General features: G+C 40.7%; 1 protein-coding gene across 12 annotated transcripts in view; it reads right to left on the bottom strand.

Moving 5' to 3' along the window:
* Positions 1 to 19,596, bottom strand: part of PPP2R2B (protein phosphatase 2 regulatory subunit Bbeta) — a 465,243-nt gene that overhangs the window by 125,615 nt on the left and 320,032 nt on the right. The window contains exon 2 of one of the 12 annotated variants that reach the window (XM_060635818.3): positions 286 to 312. The exons of the other annotated variants lie outside the window; for them this stretch is intronic. Coding sequence (XP_060491801.1) covers positions 286 to 307 — 22 coding nt within the window. The 5' untranslated portion in view covers positions 308 to 312. The remainder of the gene's footprint in view (positions 1 to 285; positions 313 to 19,596) is intronic. 12 annotated transcript variants of the gene reach the window in all.

The raw sequence follows: 19,596 nt of genomic DNA, 5'->3' as shown, positions 1-19,596 counted from the left end.
CTTTCATTTTTGATGTTACTTGGCCTCTGTAGGTATCTGAGTTAGCAGGGGCTGGTCTTAAGGGCTTGCAGGCATCCTCTGGACACTGTTACCTCTATAAGCCTGCATAAAAGGAAGCAACCCCTTTCTCCACATAGCTCGAGGCCATTTGTCTCCACTGGCAAACAAGAGTGTAGAATGAGTCAATTCCAGGGCTAAAGGCTGGCTTCTCCACTGAGCTGAGCACCTCCTTGAAGAATAGCCTCCGATCCAAGAATCGGCCCCATAAATTCATAATTTACTCACCCCGAGTCTTCTTCAGTTCCATTTAGACTGAGGGTAAAAGATATGGGACAAAAGTTAGGGGTGCTATACAATAATGCCGTAGAACCAAGTTTTCTAAAATATGTCCTATGGATTATCAGTCCCTCAAGATTCTGATCCTTGAGTGAAAAAAAGTCAAAATACTTTTGGGAAACTGCTTACACTTATCTTGTGTCATGGGGACTCATCTGGGAAAGTCAGTAACTCAGAAATCCTGTGAGAAAGAAATTCATCCTCAATTCATTCAACAGCTATTTACTAAGCACCTACTATGTACTGGGCATTCTTCTAGGTATTGGGGATTTGGCGCTGAAACACAGTAACTCTGAATTCAGGTAACTTATTCTAGTGTAGAATAAAGAACGATGCTTCACTCCATTTTATGTCTTGCAAAACTTACTTCCAGAGGCCCTTCATGATGAAAGAATGGTGGAGATTTTTCTCCTATTAATGCTTAACAAAGTAAGACCACTCTAGAACCCTTCTTACTGAGAGAAACACACAATTTATTTCTTGAAAGGTCAATGGACCCATGAGGGCAGACTTACTTGGGAAGAACTACAGGCTCACCTGGGGTCTCAGATTTGGCAAAGGTTTTTTGAGAATATCACACAAAGGGTTAACTTGACTTTCACCTCAAAAGTAGAGTGTTTTTCTCTGCATCTAATATGAGCCAGTTGGAAATGTATTTGTTTTTCAGTGTTTAATCTTCTGCATCACCCACTGTTGATTAGATTTAATTAATTTATGTTTCTAATGAATTTAGAAACTCACAGTGCTGTAGCAGGAAAATTTTCAGACAGCATCTGGCCACCAAATGGATTGATTACCTTGTCTGCAAAAGTCTTTCAAACATCTGGGGCCTGATTTTGTGAAACATCCAGAAGCTCTTTCAGAGGTAAGAAACGCCCATTGAGGGGAGAGAGGGGGTATTAGAAATAGGTAGGGTTTGCTTTGATCTGTAAATCTGGATTCTGGCACTCCCCCAATATGAAATCACATTTTGCTGCTCATTGGCACAGTTTCAGTGGCACCAAATAGACCGATCTGAATCTATTTTGTTTGACATAATCAGAATCTACCAGGCCTGAGCCCAGGCTGACACCCAGTGAACTCTTTTGGCACTTCCTTCCATGTGGAGGCTCCTGCTGATCATTAAGATGAAACATTTATAGAAAGCATTTAGAGAGAAGCACTTTGCTCTCATTCATTCAACAAACATTATTGGGGGCCCACTGTGTCTGGCACGGAGCCACTGAACCTCTTGGTTAGCTGCTCTTGGCAACTACCCTAGAAAGTAGGCAAACACTCTTCTCCCATTTTCATAGTTATGAACAAGTACTATACAAATAATAATTACTAAAATTAATATCAACACCAATAGGGGATATATAGACAGACAGACACACACACACACACACACACGCACACACACACACGCACACACACACACCCCAGACTCTATAGGAAGCACTTTACATGCATTCACTCATTTAAGCCTCACAATAAAACCATGAGGAAGATGTTATTATCACTCCCATTTTACAGATAAAAGTACTAAGGCAAGGAGAGCCTTTGTGACTTGTCCAGATAACCCAGAAACCCTTGGCAGAGCCTTCCAATATAGGCAGTATGCCTGTGCTGTTAACCGATTTGCATTAGTATGTCTGGATAACATTTATGAAAGACTTACTATGTGTTAGACATTATCCTAGGGGATCTGGTACATTTATATTTTAATTACTCACACCTAATACAGTGGGTATCACTATTTCCCAGCAGGGAAGCTGAAGCCCAGAAACATTAACTTTTCAAGGTCACAAGGAGGGTTGGTCATAGACTAGGCTTTAACTCAGGTCTGTAGGCCTGCAAAGGCCACATTTTGCCTACTGAATCACCTGCTAACAGACATATGGTAAAGAGGTGGTGTGACCTCTGTAGCTTGCTCAAAAGTACACAGGAAACCTGCTGGACAAGTCGGAGGAGAAGGGTGGCCTGGCAAATCAGCAGAGCTGAGACTCCAGAAGAAAGGAGATAAAGAATGTACAAAATGTAAGAAACTTGCTCCATCTTAAAGAGGTAGGTGAGAGATGGAAGTCTGATTGCCTGACTGGTTTTTCTGGCTCAACTTTCAAGAGAAATGATGGACAACTAGGTGGGCTACTTACGATAAAAACAACAGTGCACAGGCCTGCCACACTAAGCATCTGAAATTTTCTGAACAATAGATGCAGACTGTTGCTCAATCAGGTTGTCAGGATTCCATGCTGGTGCTGATAAACCCTGGTTTTTCATGATACGATATCATTTACTAAGTCTGGTTACTTCTCTGATTTGAAAACCCCATTGTCTGTGACCATTCTTTTCTTGCCCAAGCCTCTTCCTTGACACAGTCACCTACCTTCTTTATTCCTTCCTATATGCTCCTTCTCTACCTGGAACCCCTTCCATCTCAATCTCTTCCTTGGCCTGGCTAATTGCTATTTGTCCTCAAGCCTCAGGTTGGGAGCCTCTTCCTCCAAGAAGCCTTCTTTGACTTTATTATTCTGGGTTTGGTGCCATTTTAAGTGCAACCTGTGCTTCCTTCTAGTTCAGCACATATTACAGTGGAAAGTAACTGCTTCTTTGTTTGTGGGTCTCCTCAGTGAGACAGCATGCATTGACTACTATCGTAGCCCCAATGCAAGGGTATGGTACACAATAGGGATCCAATACATATTGAAAGTGATGGATGGAGGGACGGATTGTCAACTTTGTAACACCCTCTTGGCTGGTCTCCTTGTTTGAAATCTCTCACCTCCACACTCAATGCTACATCCCAGAAGTCATTAAACTTTTCTGTAAACCTCATTCATGTTGTTTTCTTTTTTATTACTTCCCTTGAATACTCACATGGAAGTCAGATAGTGGTATCTCAGGGGTGGGAAGCAGTTCAGTCAGAGGGGGCATAGAGTCCTAGAAGTGTCCTATACCTTGATCTTGGTAATGGTGACAAGAATGTATAGGTATGTAAAAATCAATGAGCTAAACATGAGTAAACAATGCTCTACTTTAAGTAATGAATACCTGAATACAAATAAACATATCCCTTGAAGGCTCACTGTGTTGACAGGATAATATCTGGAACTTCTCGCTCCAGAGTTTGAGGTTCTTCACTCATGGCCCACTTGTTAAGTTCCTTGTTCAAATTTACTTCACTAAAACACATGCTGTGATCTGCTCACAAGTCTCCAAACTCTTGTCATTTCACTCCCATCTCTATGCTTAAAATCATGCTGTCTTATCCTAATTGATCATTTCTCTTCCTTCTTCTTTGACCTTTTGACAGCTTTCCCCATTCTGGAAGGACCAGGATGAATCTTCCTTCATGAATCTCATTAGCCTCTCTTTTCTCTGAACCCCTGACTACTGTGTCTGGTTACTCATACAGGGGAACACTTCCTAAAGACTGTAGGCTCTTTGAAGGCAGAGACTTTATCTCATTTCCAATTTTGTTTTTTTATTTTTTAAACGTTTTTATTTATTTTTGAGACAGAGAGAGACAGAGCATGAACGGGGGAGGAGACACAGAATCTGAAACAGGCTCCAGGCTCTGAGCTGTCAGCACAGAGCCCGACGCGGGGCTCGAACTCACGGACCCGCGAGATCATGACCTGAGCCGAAGTCGGACACTCAACCGACCGAGCCACCCAGGCGCCCCCTCATTTCCAATTTTTATATTTAGTATAGTACCTGGTACAATGGTGGATTCTAAATATGTACTTGTTATGAATATCATGAGGGCCTATCTATGTGCTCAGACCCATGGCAGTTATGAGCTTGCATAGAGATTAAAAAGACAAGTTGTCTGTATCATCTAGGATGAAACCTTAGTGTGGCTGTTAAAACCATGGACATAGGATTCATACATGGTTTCAAATCCAGGTTTCACAACTCAGTGGCTCTGTGATCGACCGTACTCAGCTGCCATCATCAAACTCTGCTTCCTCATCTGTATCATGGGGACCTTCTCATTAGCGTTGTTGTGAGAATTACATAAGAACATGATTATTTTATTAGTGAACACTGAATTAGTCATTTTGCTAAAAAGAACAATCTTATCCAAATAAAAGTCCATGCCCTTAATAGTATCAGGCAAAGGATTCAGCCCAGTGGCTAATTCACAGGAACATTTAACACACAGCAGATATTATTATCAGAGATATTCAATGGAGGAGTATAGTTTCAGGGAGGAAAACCTATGAATTGGTAAAAATGGAGAAGGCAAAAAAAAGTGGGTGCATTGTGAGATGTATACCCGTGTACATAAACACAGAATGAATTTAATCCAAAACAAATTCCTTTGGGAAATTCCATCACATCCCATTACCACGGTCCCAAAGGCAAGAGCTGGCCTCTGATCTTTACATATTTAATATCTTTGAAAAAATTCTGAAACCATAACCATCTTGACATGGTACACAAAGGCAAGTATGTGTGGGAGTTGTATGCAAAATCATGGTCCTTTACTTCCAGCTCCCAGAATTCTTTAATCATCCTAATTCCTCATGCTTCTCTGCCAACTTTTGACCTTAGGATAGCTCTCTGATTGCTCAATAGGATTTGACAGCAAGGAAGAGGGAACACTGAGGAACACGTTCTCCGTGCACCCTTACACACTCACTGAAAAGACACCAGTTTAACAATTTTAATTCATATATACTTCTACTCATGTAATCAATAATTCATGGCAATTCCTCTGCAGCATTTTAGTGACAACAGAAAGGGCAGGATATTTCTTCTTTTCCCTTTGCCTTCCTTTCTTCACTTAGTCGTGCCTGGAGCCTGGAGAGTACAGAATCTCAAGAAAACAGTTTCCATGGTGATTCTCTCTTTGAGTACCCGACTGTATTTTGCTCTTTCTGGAGTGAATTAATGCTTTTTATTGCTTTCATGCTAAATATATTGAAGATTAGATTTGAGTTCCTCTGCAGTGATACAGTTTTATCAGGAAAATAGAAAGTAAAAACACAGCATGAAGAAACTATATCTTTCTGTCACTACACTATCCGAAAGGAAAAAAAAAAAAAACATTTCAGAGGAAAAAATAACCAGCCACAGGGAAATGGATGCAGGTGTCTGGAAGCTTGGATATGCATGTGTGCATCTCAATGTTAGAAAGCCTGTCTTGAGAGGAAATTGTCTTAATTCCTCCATATGTTGAAGGTGGTACAAGTTGACCACGAAACACTGAGTTAAAAGGAATAACTTGATTTTTAATGTACTACCCTCTTCGCAGCACAGAAAATACAAGAGTGTGTAGGAACAAGGACATCTTCAAACTCATAATACCTTCCCTACTCTATACTTATTAAGGAGAGTCTTGCTTTCTACCAAAGCTAAATAACTGGCCTTCCTTACTTTTCAAAATTGCTAGATGACTTTCCCAACACTTCCCATGGCACTCTGAATTTCCTGACATAGAACCTATCCCACTAACAATTACCATCCACTCATACAGCTTCCCCACAAGACCCTAAAAGGTCAGGACCTGTGCCTTCCCCATTCACTCCCTTATGACCAGCACAGCACATGAAGGAAAGGAAAATGAGGAAAATGACACTGTGAATGGGTAACTTTGGCAGTGAGGTCTCCTTTGTAAAATATCAAAGGGCTGTTATGTCAGAGGAAGAAGGAATCGTGTGTAAATAAAAAATAAATCTGAGCAATAGCTCCTGGTTTTCATGGGCTCTCCTTCCTTCTCTTGGGGCATTCAGGAGTTAAAGGGAAGAATTGGTGTTGGGGGGGGGGTGCTGTGGGCAAAGAGCGGTACCATCCAAAAAGGCTTCCTTCTCTGCCATTATACACCTACCCTATGTGGCCTGGAGTCAAATCATCACTAGACACCAAATAGCTGGAGGAAAACTGGGTGGTTAGCCAATTTGAGGCAGGTAATAAACACCTATATCAAATCAGGTACTGTCCTAGCTGCACCTGGTGACAGAAGTGAGCACAAGACTTTTTGCCCCCAGAAAATTTAGAGTGCAAGAGAGAGACATTTCGGGAGATCATGTGGAAGCGGATGGAGTTGAGTACCAACACAAACCCTTGGTTATTGATAACGATGCCAACAATTAATATTTACTCCTAAGTATGCTAGGTGTTTTTTAAGCACCATATATGCATGAACTCACTCAGAACACATTCTCATAACACATCTATAAGTTGGTACTATTATTTCAATTAGCAAAGAAAAAACTGAGGCTTAGGAAGGCTACATAACTTGCCTAACATCCTAAAGCCACTCAGTAGTAGAGCCAAGATTCAAACCCAGACAGTTGGATCCTTGAGTATCTTAACAACGACAAGCCTCTGAATCTAAGGCTCATGGGATCTCACTTAAGAAAGCTAGGAGACGCTTCCCACAGTTTCCTTTGCTGTGTAAATTACCCAAAGCTTACTCCATTTGTGAGGCGGCTCTACAAAGGGGTCCTTCTGGAACTCATTTTCTAGAATATCTAAATTCAAAATTTACTAATAGTATGCTGCATTTCACTCAATAGAACACAGTGGCAAGAACAAGGTCTCAGGGTATTAACTCCGAGACACTTCCCTTCATTTCAAAGAATGTGGATCCCCTCCACTATGTGAAACGTATGCATTAAATTAAAAAAGAACAGGAAGGAAGTGTATTAAGGCTCAAAGAGCAAGATTGTGAGGCTTTAAATTTTGCTTTTTGCTTCATTGAGATAATTTTCTCAGTTTTCTATAATGGGCATATATAATTTTAACTGTGACAAAATAACTCACTTAAGAAATGCAATGACTTTCAACAAAAGGAAAGCAAAGATGGAAGAGAGAGACATTGATTTAGTGACTGTTATCTTTTAGAGCTCAGAATTAGGAAGGAAAAACAAAGTTGAACCTCCAGCATTATCTGTCCTGCCCTGCATGACTCCCATGCATGGAATACTTTGAAATGAGACCCTTCTTCCATATTTAGTTACAAGGATTATTACTTATCGGGCAGTGAAAACGGAAGTGTGTTTGTTTTCACCAAGGGAGAGAATGGGGCTCAGAGATCATGTTCTTTGCGCACTCCTTACCTCAGAGTTAACCAGTCTCTGTGGGTCTGTTGGATTCCAGAGCCTGTCAGTTCACACTTCCCTCCTGCCCTTCCCAACCGGACAAAGTCATGCTCCCACACGTGTGTAAGGTTAACTTTTATCATTAGAAAAAACAGCCTGAAGAGTCGCGGGGAATCTGATCAGGAAATGTAGACAGAGATATGCTCTGCATTTTCAGAAGAAACTGATGAGGTCTTTGAGGCGCTTAGTGGAAAGCAGGAGGGGGAAAGCTCTAGGGCGCCTACAAGGTGTGAGTTTGGAGAGAAAAACACAGATTAGATGTGTCTTCCTGCCGGAGCTACATGTGGCATGCCAGCTGGCTCCTTTTCCAATTGCCTCTTTATTAGCGACTCCAACAATCATATTTTGCTAATCTTCTCATAAATAAAATATCATACATATCACAAAGGCATCCCTGATGGCAGACTGCACTCCAAGTTAGCTAGAATGGATGAAGTGAAAACAGGGCAGCTTCAGGTATATATAATTATTGCAATTACTGGCATCGTAAATGTCTGCAAAATCGGCAGTGCGGCTGGGTGCTTGATGTTCTGTGCATCCCCAGGAATACAGGCTGCTGCTGTGACTTTTCAGGGTCTTACGGTATCTGTTTAGGGGCTCTCTTTTTATAGTCCTTGGCAGAAAAATAAAATTATTTTGCCAGAGATTTTATACCATACTACATCTGTTGTTCAATAATTAGCATCTTATATAGCAGAGAGAAGGTCAACTTGCATTTCTATATATTCTCCTCTCCCTCTTCATTTTCCCTGGCCTCCTAGAGAGGATAACCAAGTAATTAAGAGCTTGGGCTTTGAAGTCAGAAGGATCTGGGGTCAAAGCACAGTTCTGCCACATATTAACTGTAAGATCTTGGGAGTGTCAGTCACTCTCATTCCCAATTTCCTCCTCGGTAAACAGTGAAGAAAATCTTTCCTGTTTTATAGCTTAGTTGTGAGGATTCAGTGAGATAATGTGAATAAAGGAGCTGGCATCTGATGAGTCCTTAATAAAGGTCAGAAAGATGGGAAAAAAATAGGACATGAGGGACAAAAATGTGGGGGCAGAGTGGGTATGTTCATTGAGATTTTTTTGTCTTTCTTTCCTCCATGAGAAGTTTATCATCTCACATTGGGTTCAAACTAATTTCTTTTATCTATATTGTTGGCTATAGCTTTCCTTCCCTACCCCAAAGTTAGAACCATAAATATCTCCCACTGATGCGATGATTAAGATAAGGTCCAAGGACTCTTTCCTCATTTACTGTTTAAAAGCAATCTTTTGTGGAGATTTTTGATGAATTGTAGGGATATTTATGACTCAGGCCTCCTGGCAAAGTCCCCTGATGCTGACTCATTCGTTACCCGGGGAGGGAAGGAGGCAGCTGAAATCATCATTCATTTATTCTGCTTCTCAGTTATGGTGAAAGGTCAGAGGTAAGCCACTCAGTACAGGGCTCAGTAGAAGAATCAGATTTTCAATAACGTCTTCTTGACCTCAAGAGAAAAAAGAATTTCTTTTTTTAAATGTTTATTTTTGAGAGAGAGAGGGAGAGAGAGACAGAGAGAGCACAAGGGGGAGAGGGGCACTGAGAGAGGGAGACACAATCTGAAGCAGGCTCTAGGCTCTGAACTGTCAGCACAGAGCCCGACGCGGGTCTCGAACTCACACGCTGTGAGATCATGACTCACATGACTGAGCCACCCGGACACCCCAGCAAAAAAGAATTTCTAACAAACATATACTCATGAAAAGGTTTGCAAAGTCCTCCTTAACACAAATGCCACAGAACTGCTAAGTGACAATATTCTGAGCGGTGCCTCTGGCTTCCAGCTCCAAACTCACAGAAACTCCTGCTCCTCTGCACAGTAAGTGAAAACCAAGTGACAGGTGACAGAGAGGGAGGAGGGACAGAAATAGAAAGGAGGCAGGATGTGGAAGTGCCACAGCGACTCTGGCCTTGAAATGAGGAATAAAGAGCAACCGTGCAGAGATAGAAAGGGAAATATAAAAGGTTTCCTAAAACAAGAATAGTACAATTTATGATTATTACCCTGAACAATAACAGCATTCATAACACCATCACTATCACACTATAATCACCCAGAAAGAAAATGTCTATAAAATTTACTAAATATAAGGAGTTCAGAAATATGCAAACCAGTAAAAGAGGAAGTACTGACAACTAACACTTCTGTGAGTACTTCGTGTCAGGGATGGGGTGACAAAGTCTAAATGCATTCTTTTCTTTAATCCTCAATCAGTACTAGGAGACTGGTTCTACGTCGACACACATTTATAGCTGGGGAACGTGATGGAGGCTTAGAAAGGTAAATAACTTGCTTGAGACCACACAGTGACCTATGAAGATGGTTTCTAAAGTCCGTTTTCTGCTACCACATCCTTCAGCAAAGGATGTGTTGAAAATACCATCCAGTACCTATAAATTACTGATCTATACATACTGTAAAAGTCATTTTGGAGTATTCCACATTAGTCTTGGCTCTAGGTATAGGATATGGGAGAAAATTTCACCCTCGTTTGGACTTCCAGGCCACTGTGAGCCCTTGGTATAGCTTCCTTTATAAAGGTATATCAGTGGGGCTGCTGTTTCATAATCTATAAACTACAGACAGGTAGCAAGTGGCACATTCAGTGTAAGTTACATGGCAACAAAGGATAAAATGTATTGCCTTTTCAAAGTCTACGGCTGGTTGGTACAAAAAAATTATAATGGCATTACAGGATTGCTGATGTTTGCTTGAGGTCAATGTCAAACAGAAATATTTTTGCAAGATATGAAATTGGACGGGTGGACATCTGTCTAGTTTCAATGAAACAGATGCTCCCAAGAGAGCTACCCTTGCCCCATGTTTTAAATAAAGGACTAACTTCTCTAGAGCCCATCTATCAACATTTGGTTTTCAGCAAGAAACATATGGTCTAATAGAAGCATATATACTAAGGCTTAAGACCAGAGAGGTAAGATGGTAGGATGTACTGAGTTCTCAAATGAAGGCTGTTCTTTCTAAGCCTGGGCTAGAGCTTTAGACCAAACCTTCCTCAGCAAGCCCGGGGCTGGCATCCAGTTTGAAAAGCACATGAGAAGATCTGCGGCGGCGAAAGCAAAGTGCACGCATGCGCACGCACACACACGTACCATTGACATCGGGGCTGAATTCTGCTTGCCAGGGCCCTACCTCAAAGTCTTTGCAACATACTGGTTGGACAGTCCAGACCTTCTGTGTTGAATTTAGTTTCAATCATGACAACAACATCACTAGTAATAATAGTAGTAGGAGCAGTAGTAACAATGGCTAACGTACGTAAGCATTTCCAAACACTGTTTTCAGTGCTTTATACATATTACCTCACAGAGTTGTTGTGAAGGTAAATGAGTGAGGTACTATTATTATCCCCTTTTAACAGATGGAGAAATGTATTAAGTGCTCTGAGTGTGATATTTCATTCATGCCTCCAAATTACCTACGTCGGTAATTCACGATTCCCATTTACAGATGAAGAAAGGGAGGCAAGAATGGTTACATGCTCAGAGGCCTACGGCTAGTAAGCAAAAGAGCTGGAACTCACCCCCAGGTTTGTCTGATTTCAAAGCTCATATTTTCCCCTGATATCCTGATGGTATCAGTATTTCCTCTCTGATCTTGTGGCCATATCCTACCCCCACCCCCCTCCAGCCTCCAATCCTTTCTCTCACTCTGCCTGTTCTAGTGAGACTGAGATGCAATATGTCTACTTCCTGCTGCCACGTGCGATAAAACCAATGCCTCACTCAAAGGGCTGGTGTGACAACCGAAATCCTACAATGTATGGAAAGGGTTTGCCTGGTACTTCCCAAATAAAAACCTGATTCTGATTACCGGAATCACATTACAGCTCTCACCATCCTCCCCTCTCCCTGCTAGGGACATTTCCTTCACAGGTCCAGAAGGGAGTTGAGGATGTATTTCCAAGGAGAGGAAGTAAGAGGACCAAGGGTTAACATGTGGGAGGTGGACTGTACCAGATGAGAGGCAAGGGAGAGGGGGAACAGCTTTGGATCTCATTGCTGGGAACCCTCATCTTTTTTTATTATTTGTATAAATCACTTGACTGTGAAGGCACCACAGACCAAAGCCTCTGAGTATGCCGATGATAATAAATTGGGTAGCACAATAAATAGTAAGGGAAACAAGGCTGCCAAATGAAGAAGGATTTAGATCATTTAAATCCTAGGCTATGGGTTGTCAAATCCAGTTTAATACTGGTAAGTGTGGGATAATAACTCAAAGCAAACACTCCTCCCATCCCAAACCCCCCAGCCGCAGCCCTTCCAACTACTTCTCTCACCCTTGCAAACAGAATGAGCACCCCAAGGGGATTTTCAGAATGAAAAGGGATGGTATATACTGACCAGAAATGAGCCCAAGTTATTACATAATAATCCCAGATGCCTCAGCTTGGGCTTAGAGCAAATACGAACAGCTAATAGAAAGCTGCAAGGTTCGATTAGCTGCAAAAGAGATTCTAAATCAGAGCAGGTTTTATACTGTTAAATTGGATGGGGAAAAAGAGTCTTGTGGTTGGATATAGTGGAGAGATGGAAAGGATTAGGGAAACATAGAGCCATGAGCATTGCTGGGTGGCTAAGGCATGGCCTCAGGGTGGAGTCAACTTGGAGGGTACTACGTCAAAGCACGAGACAATTTAGTCATCTGAATGGCCCATTCTCAGCAGCCCTAGCCATCCTTAGACCCACATTTGGAGACATGGCCTTGAGGGCGACAGAAGTAGGATCGTATTTAGTGACACTGGAATCTCAGCAATTGTAAAAGTCATTACTTGATTTGATATTGATGAATTATTTTATTAGTTCAACAAATACTTACTGAACACCAAATATGTGCCAGGCATTGATTGTTCCAGAGCTGAAGGTCTATCACTATGCAAAACATGTGGTGGTGACAATGCTAGCAATTGAGCATTTACACCACACCATGTTCTTCACATTCAATTAGATCCTTTAGTCATCCCGACAATCCAAGGATTTACTGTTATGACATGAATTCATATGTAGAAGCCCTACCCCGCAATGTGATGGCATTTGGACGTGGGGACTTTGAGAGGTGATGAAGTTTAGATATGGTCATGAGGGTAGGGCCCTAATGATGGGATTAGTAGACTTGTAAGAAGAGACACCAGATACTGGCACATAATAGAGAGCCCAGAAATAAACCCATACTTAATATGGTCAATTAATCTACAGGCAAGAATATACAAAGAAGAAAAGATAGTCTCTTCAATAAATGGTATTGGGAGAACTGGACAGCCACATGCAAAAGACTGCAACTGGATTGCTTTTTTAACACAATATACAAAACTAAATGCAAAATAAATTAAAGACCTAAATGTGAGACCTGAAACCATAAAGCTCTCAGAAGAAAACATAGGCACTATTCTCTTTGACACTGGCCTTAGCAACTTTTTTCTAGATATGTTTCCTGTAGCAAGGGAAAGAAAACCAAAAATAAACTATTGGCACAGAGAAAGAAACCATCAATAAAATGAAAAGATAATCCAGTGAATGGGAGAAGATATTTGCAAATGACATATCTGATAAAAAGTTAATATACAAAATATATGAAGAATTTATACAACTCAACACAAAAAATCCTCATATAACCCAATTTTAAAAATGGGCAGAGGATGTGAATATACGTTTTTCCAAAGAAGACATACAGATGGCCAACAGACACATGAAAAGATGCTCAACATCACTAATCATCAGGGAAATGTAAATCAAAAGCACAATGAGATATCACGTTATACCTGTCAGAATGGCTGGTATCAAAAACACAAGAAGTAACAAGTCTTGGTGAGAATGTGGAGAGAAAGGTAGCCTCCTGCACTTTTGGTGGGAACGTAAATTGGTTCAGCCACTATGAGAAACAGTTTGGATGTTCCTCAAAAAATTAAAAATAGAAATATTGTATGAGCCAGTGATTCTACTACTGAGTATTTACCCAAAGAAACCAAAAAACACTACTTTGAAAAGATATATATACACACCTATGTTTATAGCAGCAATATTATGAAGCAACCTAAGCATCTGTTGATAGATGGCTAAAGAAGATGTGGTGTGCATACACACACACACACACACACACACACACACTGAAATATTATTCAGTCATAAAAAAGGAATGGAATCTTGCCATTTGCAACAAGAACAGACTCAGAAGGTATTTTACTAAGTGAAATAAGTCACACAGAGAAAGACAAATACTGTATCATTTCACTTATAAAAAAACCCAATGAACAAAAACCAAAAAAGCAGAAACAGACCTGTAAATATAGAGAACAAACTGGTAGTTGCCAGCAAAGAGTAGGGAGATGGAAGAATGGGCAGAAAGGGTGAAGGGGAGTAGCAGGCGCAGGCTTCCAGTTATGGAATGAATATGTCACATGAAAGGTACAGCATAGGGAATATAGTCAATGGTACTATAGTGGTGTTGAATGGTGACAGATGGTAGCTAAACTTGCAGTGAGCATAGGATAATATTGAGAGTTGTCACATTACTGTGTTATATACCTGAAACTAATGTAACATTGTATATCAACCATGCTTCAGTAAAAAAAAAAAAAGGTAAAAATAAAGTAAGATGACTTAAAAAACGAGGGACATCAAACAGCTTGCTTTCTTTCTTCTGTGTGAGGACACAGTGAGAAGTAGTCACCTGCAAGCCAAGAAGAGAGTCCTTGCTAGGAAAGTGAATCAGCCAGCACATTGATCTTGGACTTCTCAGCCTCTAGACTGTGAGAAATAAATTCCTGTTGTTTAAGCCACCCAGACTATGGTATTTTGTTATGGCAGCCGGAGCCGACTTATACAGTCACTATTATCATCACCATTTTATAAATGAGGACACTGAGGCTCAGAGAGATGAAGTAACCTGCCCAAGATCATGCAGGAAGAATAATCCTGACACCCATACCTCATCTGTTCAGAGGTCAGCTGCTTTTACACTGTTTCCAAAGGACAGAGTCAGTCCTAGCAATCACTGTGAGGAGTGACGACATCTCTACTGGCTTTCCCCCACCCCAGCATCACCCCCTTTCCTAGGTGTACAGGTAGCTACATTTCACAAGTGCTATATGAACTAACATGAATTAGAATGTCCTGGCTCTGGTGTGATCTGGGAACTACTACTGACATCATCATGAGGCTATGAAATCAGGATTTTAGCTTTGTGTTCTCATCCTTGCTCCGCCCCAACCCCATAGGACACATCTCTGGGTCACTTTTGGCATCTCTAATTGGCTCTTTTCTTTTATTCTTAAGCCCAGTACTGGCCACCCAATAGAAGTCATGTGAGCCACATACATAATTTTAAATTTTCTAGTAGCAACATTAAAAAAAAACAGGTAGAATAATCTATTTTATTTAACCAAATTTAATGAAAATATTATGATTTTAAACTGTAATGAGCAAAAAAATTATTAGTGGGTCTTTCTTCTGTCTTTTTTTCATACAAAACATCTCAGTTTGGACTAGCCACATTTCAAGTGCTCAATGGGAGGGAGTGAGCTCTAGCTGCATTCTGAATTTTCATGATCTTATCCTAACTATATTGTGTTATACTGTCCTATTAGATTATAAGAGCTGTGCTTTCTAGTGGTGTTTGAGTATCTAGCACATGCCAAGAATGTACTGAGCATTTTCATACACATCACATGTAACCCTTCCAGTAGCTCTCCTAGAAAGTATTGTTGGCCCTACACTACAGGTGAAGAAACTGAGCAAAATAAGTGGAGACTCCAAGATTATAGGAACTATTTAATGTTATCTCTTCAACTTAGCACATTGCCTTGTCTAGAACATGGTTCAACAATATCCATGGAATGAATTAGCAACTCTGCAGAAGACTGGGATTTGAACCGACTCTGACTGATGTCAAAGATTTGTAGGCTTTCATTGATGTCACCTTAATTCCTATGGGTCTGTCACAGACCCTTAATGCAGTGTGAAGTGATTCCCCAATGCTGGTTAAATATACAAGTCTTTCATCTCAGTCAACTAATTTCTAGATGTGAAACTCTTCATCCAGGTATTATATTTACTGGTGTCTCCTTCCCCTTTGATGGTATCTAGTTTAACAAATAGTCTTTAGATACTTACTCAGATCAGCAGATTATGCTCAACACCAGATGCACAAAGATCATCAACACATGATCCCACCCCCATCCTCCTAGTCTGGTTTGGAAGTCATGTTATACGAGTGTTTAATACAGTGAAGTGCTACTAAGAACCTGAGATTCTGACTGAGCTGGAAGTGACTATAAATACCATCTTATAATTTGCACTACATAATTTGGAGTAAATTATATACTATCCAGATTCCACAAAAGGAACTCTGCTGTTCCCAACATGAGGTTCTTGAAGGAAGAAACTCATACATTTTTACTCCCCAAAGTATTTTACAGAGTGCTAAGTAAATGACAGGTGGCCATCTCTTAATTAACTGGCCCAGCTCTGTTTCTGCTTCTGTGTGTACCAAGTAACCAAGAGTCAGATTCCTCATGGACAAAGAGTGGCTTGGTCAGACACGGTTAAAGTTCTAATTATAGACAGCACTTCTCAGAGAATAAAGAGGTAGGAAGGCTCTCCATTCTGACCTGAGAGAGCCTTGTAAGTAATTCTGTTGAGAGTTTTTTTTTATTAAATTGATTAATTAGTAAAGTAATTCATTCAAAAATTTATTAACTATTATGCATTAGCCAGTATGACTAGAACTAAGAGCATGCTAGTTCCTGCCCTTGAGACTTGCACTGTCTGGTGAGGAATATGGACTTGTAAGGAGGTAACTGTAGTATAGTATGATAGAAACTAAAACAAGGAAAAGTACAGAGTATTATGGTAACATGTAGGAGAGAAGCATCTAATTTGAACTTGGGGTTATCAGGGGAAGCCCTCTGGAGAAAGTATCCTAAATCTAGTGGGAAAGGATAAATCAAAGTCAGCCTGAACAAAGGCAAAAGTATACCAGGCATAGGGGACAGCTCCTAAGACCCCTGACAACACATTTGAGGACCAACAGAGACTTTAGTGTGATAGAAGCATGAAGTGCTGGGCAGGGCAAAAGAAAGAGGTGTATTCAAACGATACTACAGAAGAAAGCTTGAGATTCGTGACAAAGATCTTCATGGGCAACAGGAAGAGGAGACATCAAGGGTTTAAGGAGAGAAGTGAGAATTATGCTTTGAGAATATTATAGCCCTTCCTGTGTTTCATTATGGTACTTCTTACTTTCTGTAGTCATTGTTTGTCTATATACTTCTACCATTACACTACGAGCCTTAAGACAAGGCTCCTGTCTTATTTCTCTTTGTATCTCGAGTGACCAATGCAGTATCTACTAGATAATTGATGCTTGTTTAATGAAAGATATCTGTAGGAATCCTTGGTAGATTTGAGGGGACTCAGTCTGCTGAGGATGTATTATCACAGGGATCCTCAACTTAGATTCCTTGGATCTCTTGAAATTACAAGCAAAAATGTGGATGTAAATATGTACACATTTTCAGGAGTGAGGGATCATCACTTTCTTGAGATTCTCAGAGGTGTCTAAGACCTCACAATGATTATGAAGCACTGAATAAATACAGAATGTTGGGAAATGTGGTTTTTGAGCCTGGGTATAGCTAGCGAAGACCTCTCAAAGGCCAAATGCTCAAGGACAGTTCACAGCAAAAGCAGCAAAATGAAGAGCAGATACGGATTTCCAAGTGGAGGGGATGGAGAAAGGGTCAAGGACCAGTTCTATGGTGGGAAGATGATATGTGCAACAAAAGGGAAAAGAAACTTGGAGATGGAACAGCAGTTTCCCTCATGTCTTCTGGGTTAGCAATCAATAGCTACTACAGTCCTTAAAGAAAACAGTTCTAGGTAGAGCAGTATGGAACTGTGAAGTCACTACTGCAACAGGCCATTGTAGACAAAGGACCCTGAGAGGCCCAGAACCTAAGGAAGACAAGGTACCGATTGTCATCACTGGAAGAAAAAGATTTTGTGGAAGCCAACTCCCTCCCTTTGTCTTTTGTGAATTTGGGTCTGCAAACTTAAAATAGTTTTATTTGTTTGTTAATTAGTTAATTAATTATATTTTAGAGAGAGAGAGAGAGAGAGCAAGTGAGTCGGGGACAGGGAAGGAAGGAGAGAGGGAGGGAGGGAGAAAGAATCTCAAGCAGGCTCCAGGCTCAGCGCAGAGCCAAATATGCTGGGCTCAATCCCACCACCCTGGGTTCATGACCTGAGCTGAAATCCAAGAGTTGAACACTCAACTGAGTGAGCCACCCAGATGCCCCTTGAAATAGTATTTTTAAAAGACAGAAATTACACACACACACACACACACACACGGGAAAAATTTCTTGCTAGATATCCATTAAAATTTTATGATAATTCTGTCTCGATGTCAGAAAATTATTATTTTTTTTACATCACATAACTTAAAAAAAAATAAGCATGTTTTGCTTTTATAGGCATCACCTGGGGAAAATAATTCCATTTTGAAGATAGAATTATAGGATAAAGAATGCAAAAAAAAAAAGACAACTATTGTGATGATGGTCACAGGAAAGCATTGTACACATTCATGTTTCATAGGCCATGAAGATCATAATCACCAAAGAAACACATTAAAAATGCAGATTCCTGGGCCCAGCCCCAGTTCTACCGAATCAGACCCTTTAGGAAACAGGAACTGTGAATCTGCAACTTAAAAACTCCCCAGGTAACTCCTGTGCTGACCACAGGGACTTTGAAAATACCAGGTCAATAAAGGTGAGGCACGCTCAGTAAAGAAGTTTCAGAACCAGCAAGCAACCTTTCTTCTCCATATATGCACATGCCACAGGCACTAAGAAAGCATGGGGCAGAGGTGAGTTTATTACATCCTCTTAACTTTTTATTTAGTGATTTAGCTAAAGTGATTTTTTTCTACCTTCCAAAACATTCTCATATATATTTTTTAAAAATGTACTTATAATCTGAAGTTGGACGTAATAGTGGCAGGGGAAGGAAGCCAGTGTAAATTATGGGCTGACAATGTTGTATATCCATGCAAATCCCACCTTTCTGAGAAGAGAGGATGAAACCACTAATGGTGTCCTTGTAGACAGCATACTTCCTTAAAGATACCTGAGAATTTTTCACCCTTTTATCCATCTAGATGCCAGGGTGGAATCAACAGCTGGGGGTATTAACACTCCAAGGGGCTGCCTCTCTCAGGTGGTGATGGATAATCCCCAGGGCTCTGAGGATCATGTAAGATCAGGAAGGGTGGATTTTTTTATAGCTGCAAGTCCTGCCTGTGCTAGAAAATTCCAATACTAAGACAACAATTTTAGGTCACCCAAATTTTAATTTATTCTATCATGTTATATTTGATACACCATTGCATGTCATCCCACGTTCTTTTGGAAGAGAATGGAGTAAAAATATTCTAGTTCAACAATCCTGTTTTGACAGATCAATATCAGCCTAGTTTCCAAATATAAACAAGTGGACTGAGTGCTCTTTCTATGCTTGTAGGTAAGACACTGTATTTTTTGTGGAGGGAGACTTGTCTGGGTTTGCATTACACTGGTGATTCTTCATGGAGGTAATGGGATTTCCTTAATCGAGCCCATTAGACTATCTTCTTGTAATTATCTCAGGGGCCAATCTGTCTATGTAATGGGCTCTGGAGGAATCAAACCTTCAGGTTCTTACAAAGGAAAATGTTGTGTACATGTCAGAAGAAAACCGTTTTGAAGAATTACTGGCTAACCATCTCAACAACAGCCGGGGGGGACTTTGCTGTGATACTGCAGGAAATTGCTGGATTTGGGACTTTATTGCTCCAAAGGGTATTTCTTTTTTCATGGGCGTTTTAATAAATCTAAAATGTGCATGACGCCAGTGGCACAGGGGACTCCACACCATCTGGTGAGGTTGGGCAGGCTGCTGCCTGCTCACTGTGGGAGGATACCAGAATCTTAAGGGTTGGAGAGACTGCCAAAATTCTGGATGGCTCTGGGTGTAACTAATGATTAGCTCTGCAGCCTTGCTGGATTGGACTGGCCAGTTGTCTTGGTTCCTTTCATCAGGACCACCAATGTCCCGACACAGTGGACAGGTATCCCA

The sequence above is a fragment of the Panthera onca genome, chromosome A1 (genome assembly GCF_046562875.1).
Source record: "Panthera onca isolate mPanOnc1 chromosome A1, mPanOnc1 haplotype 2, whole genome shotgun sequence".
Taxonomy (NCBI): domain Eukaryota; kingdom Metazoa; phylum Chordata; class Mammalia; order Carnivora; family Felidae; genus Panthera; species Panthera onca.
The sequence above is the reverse complement of the archived record's forward strand: the minus strand, read 5'-3'. Positions and strand labels throughout refer to the sequence as shown.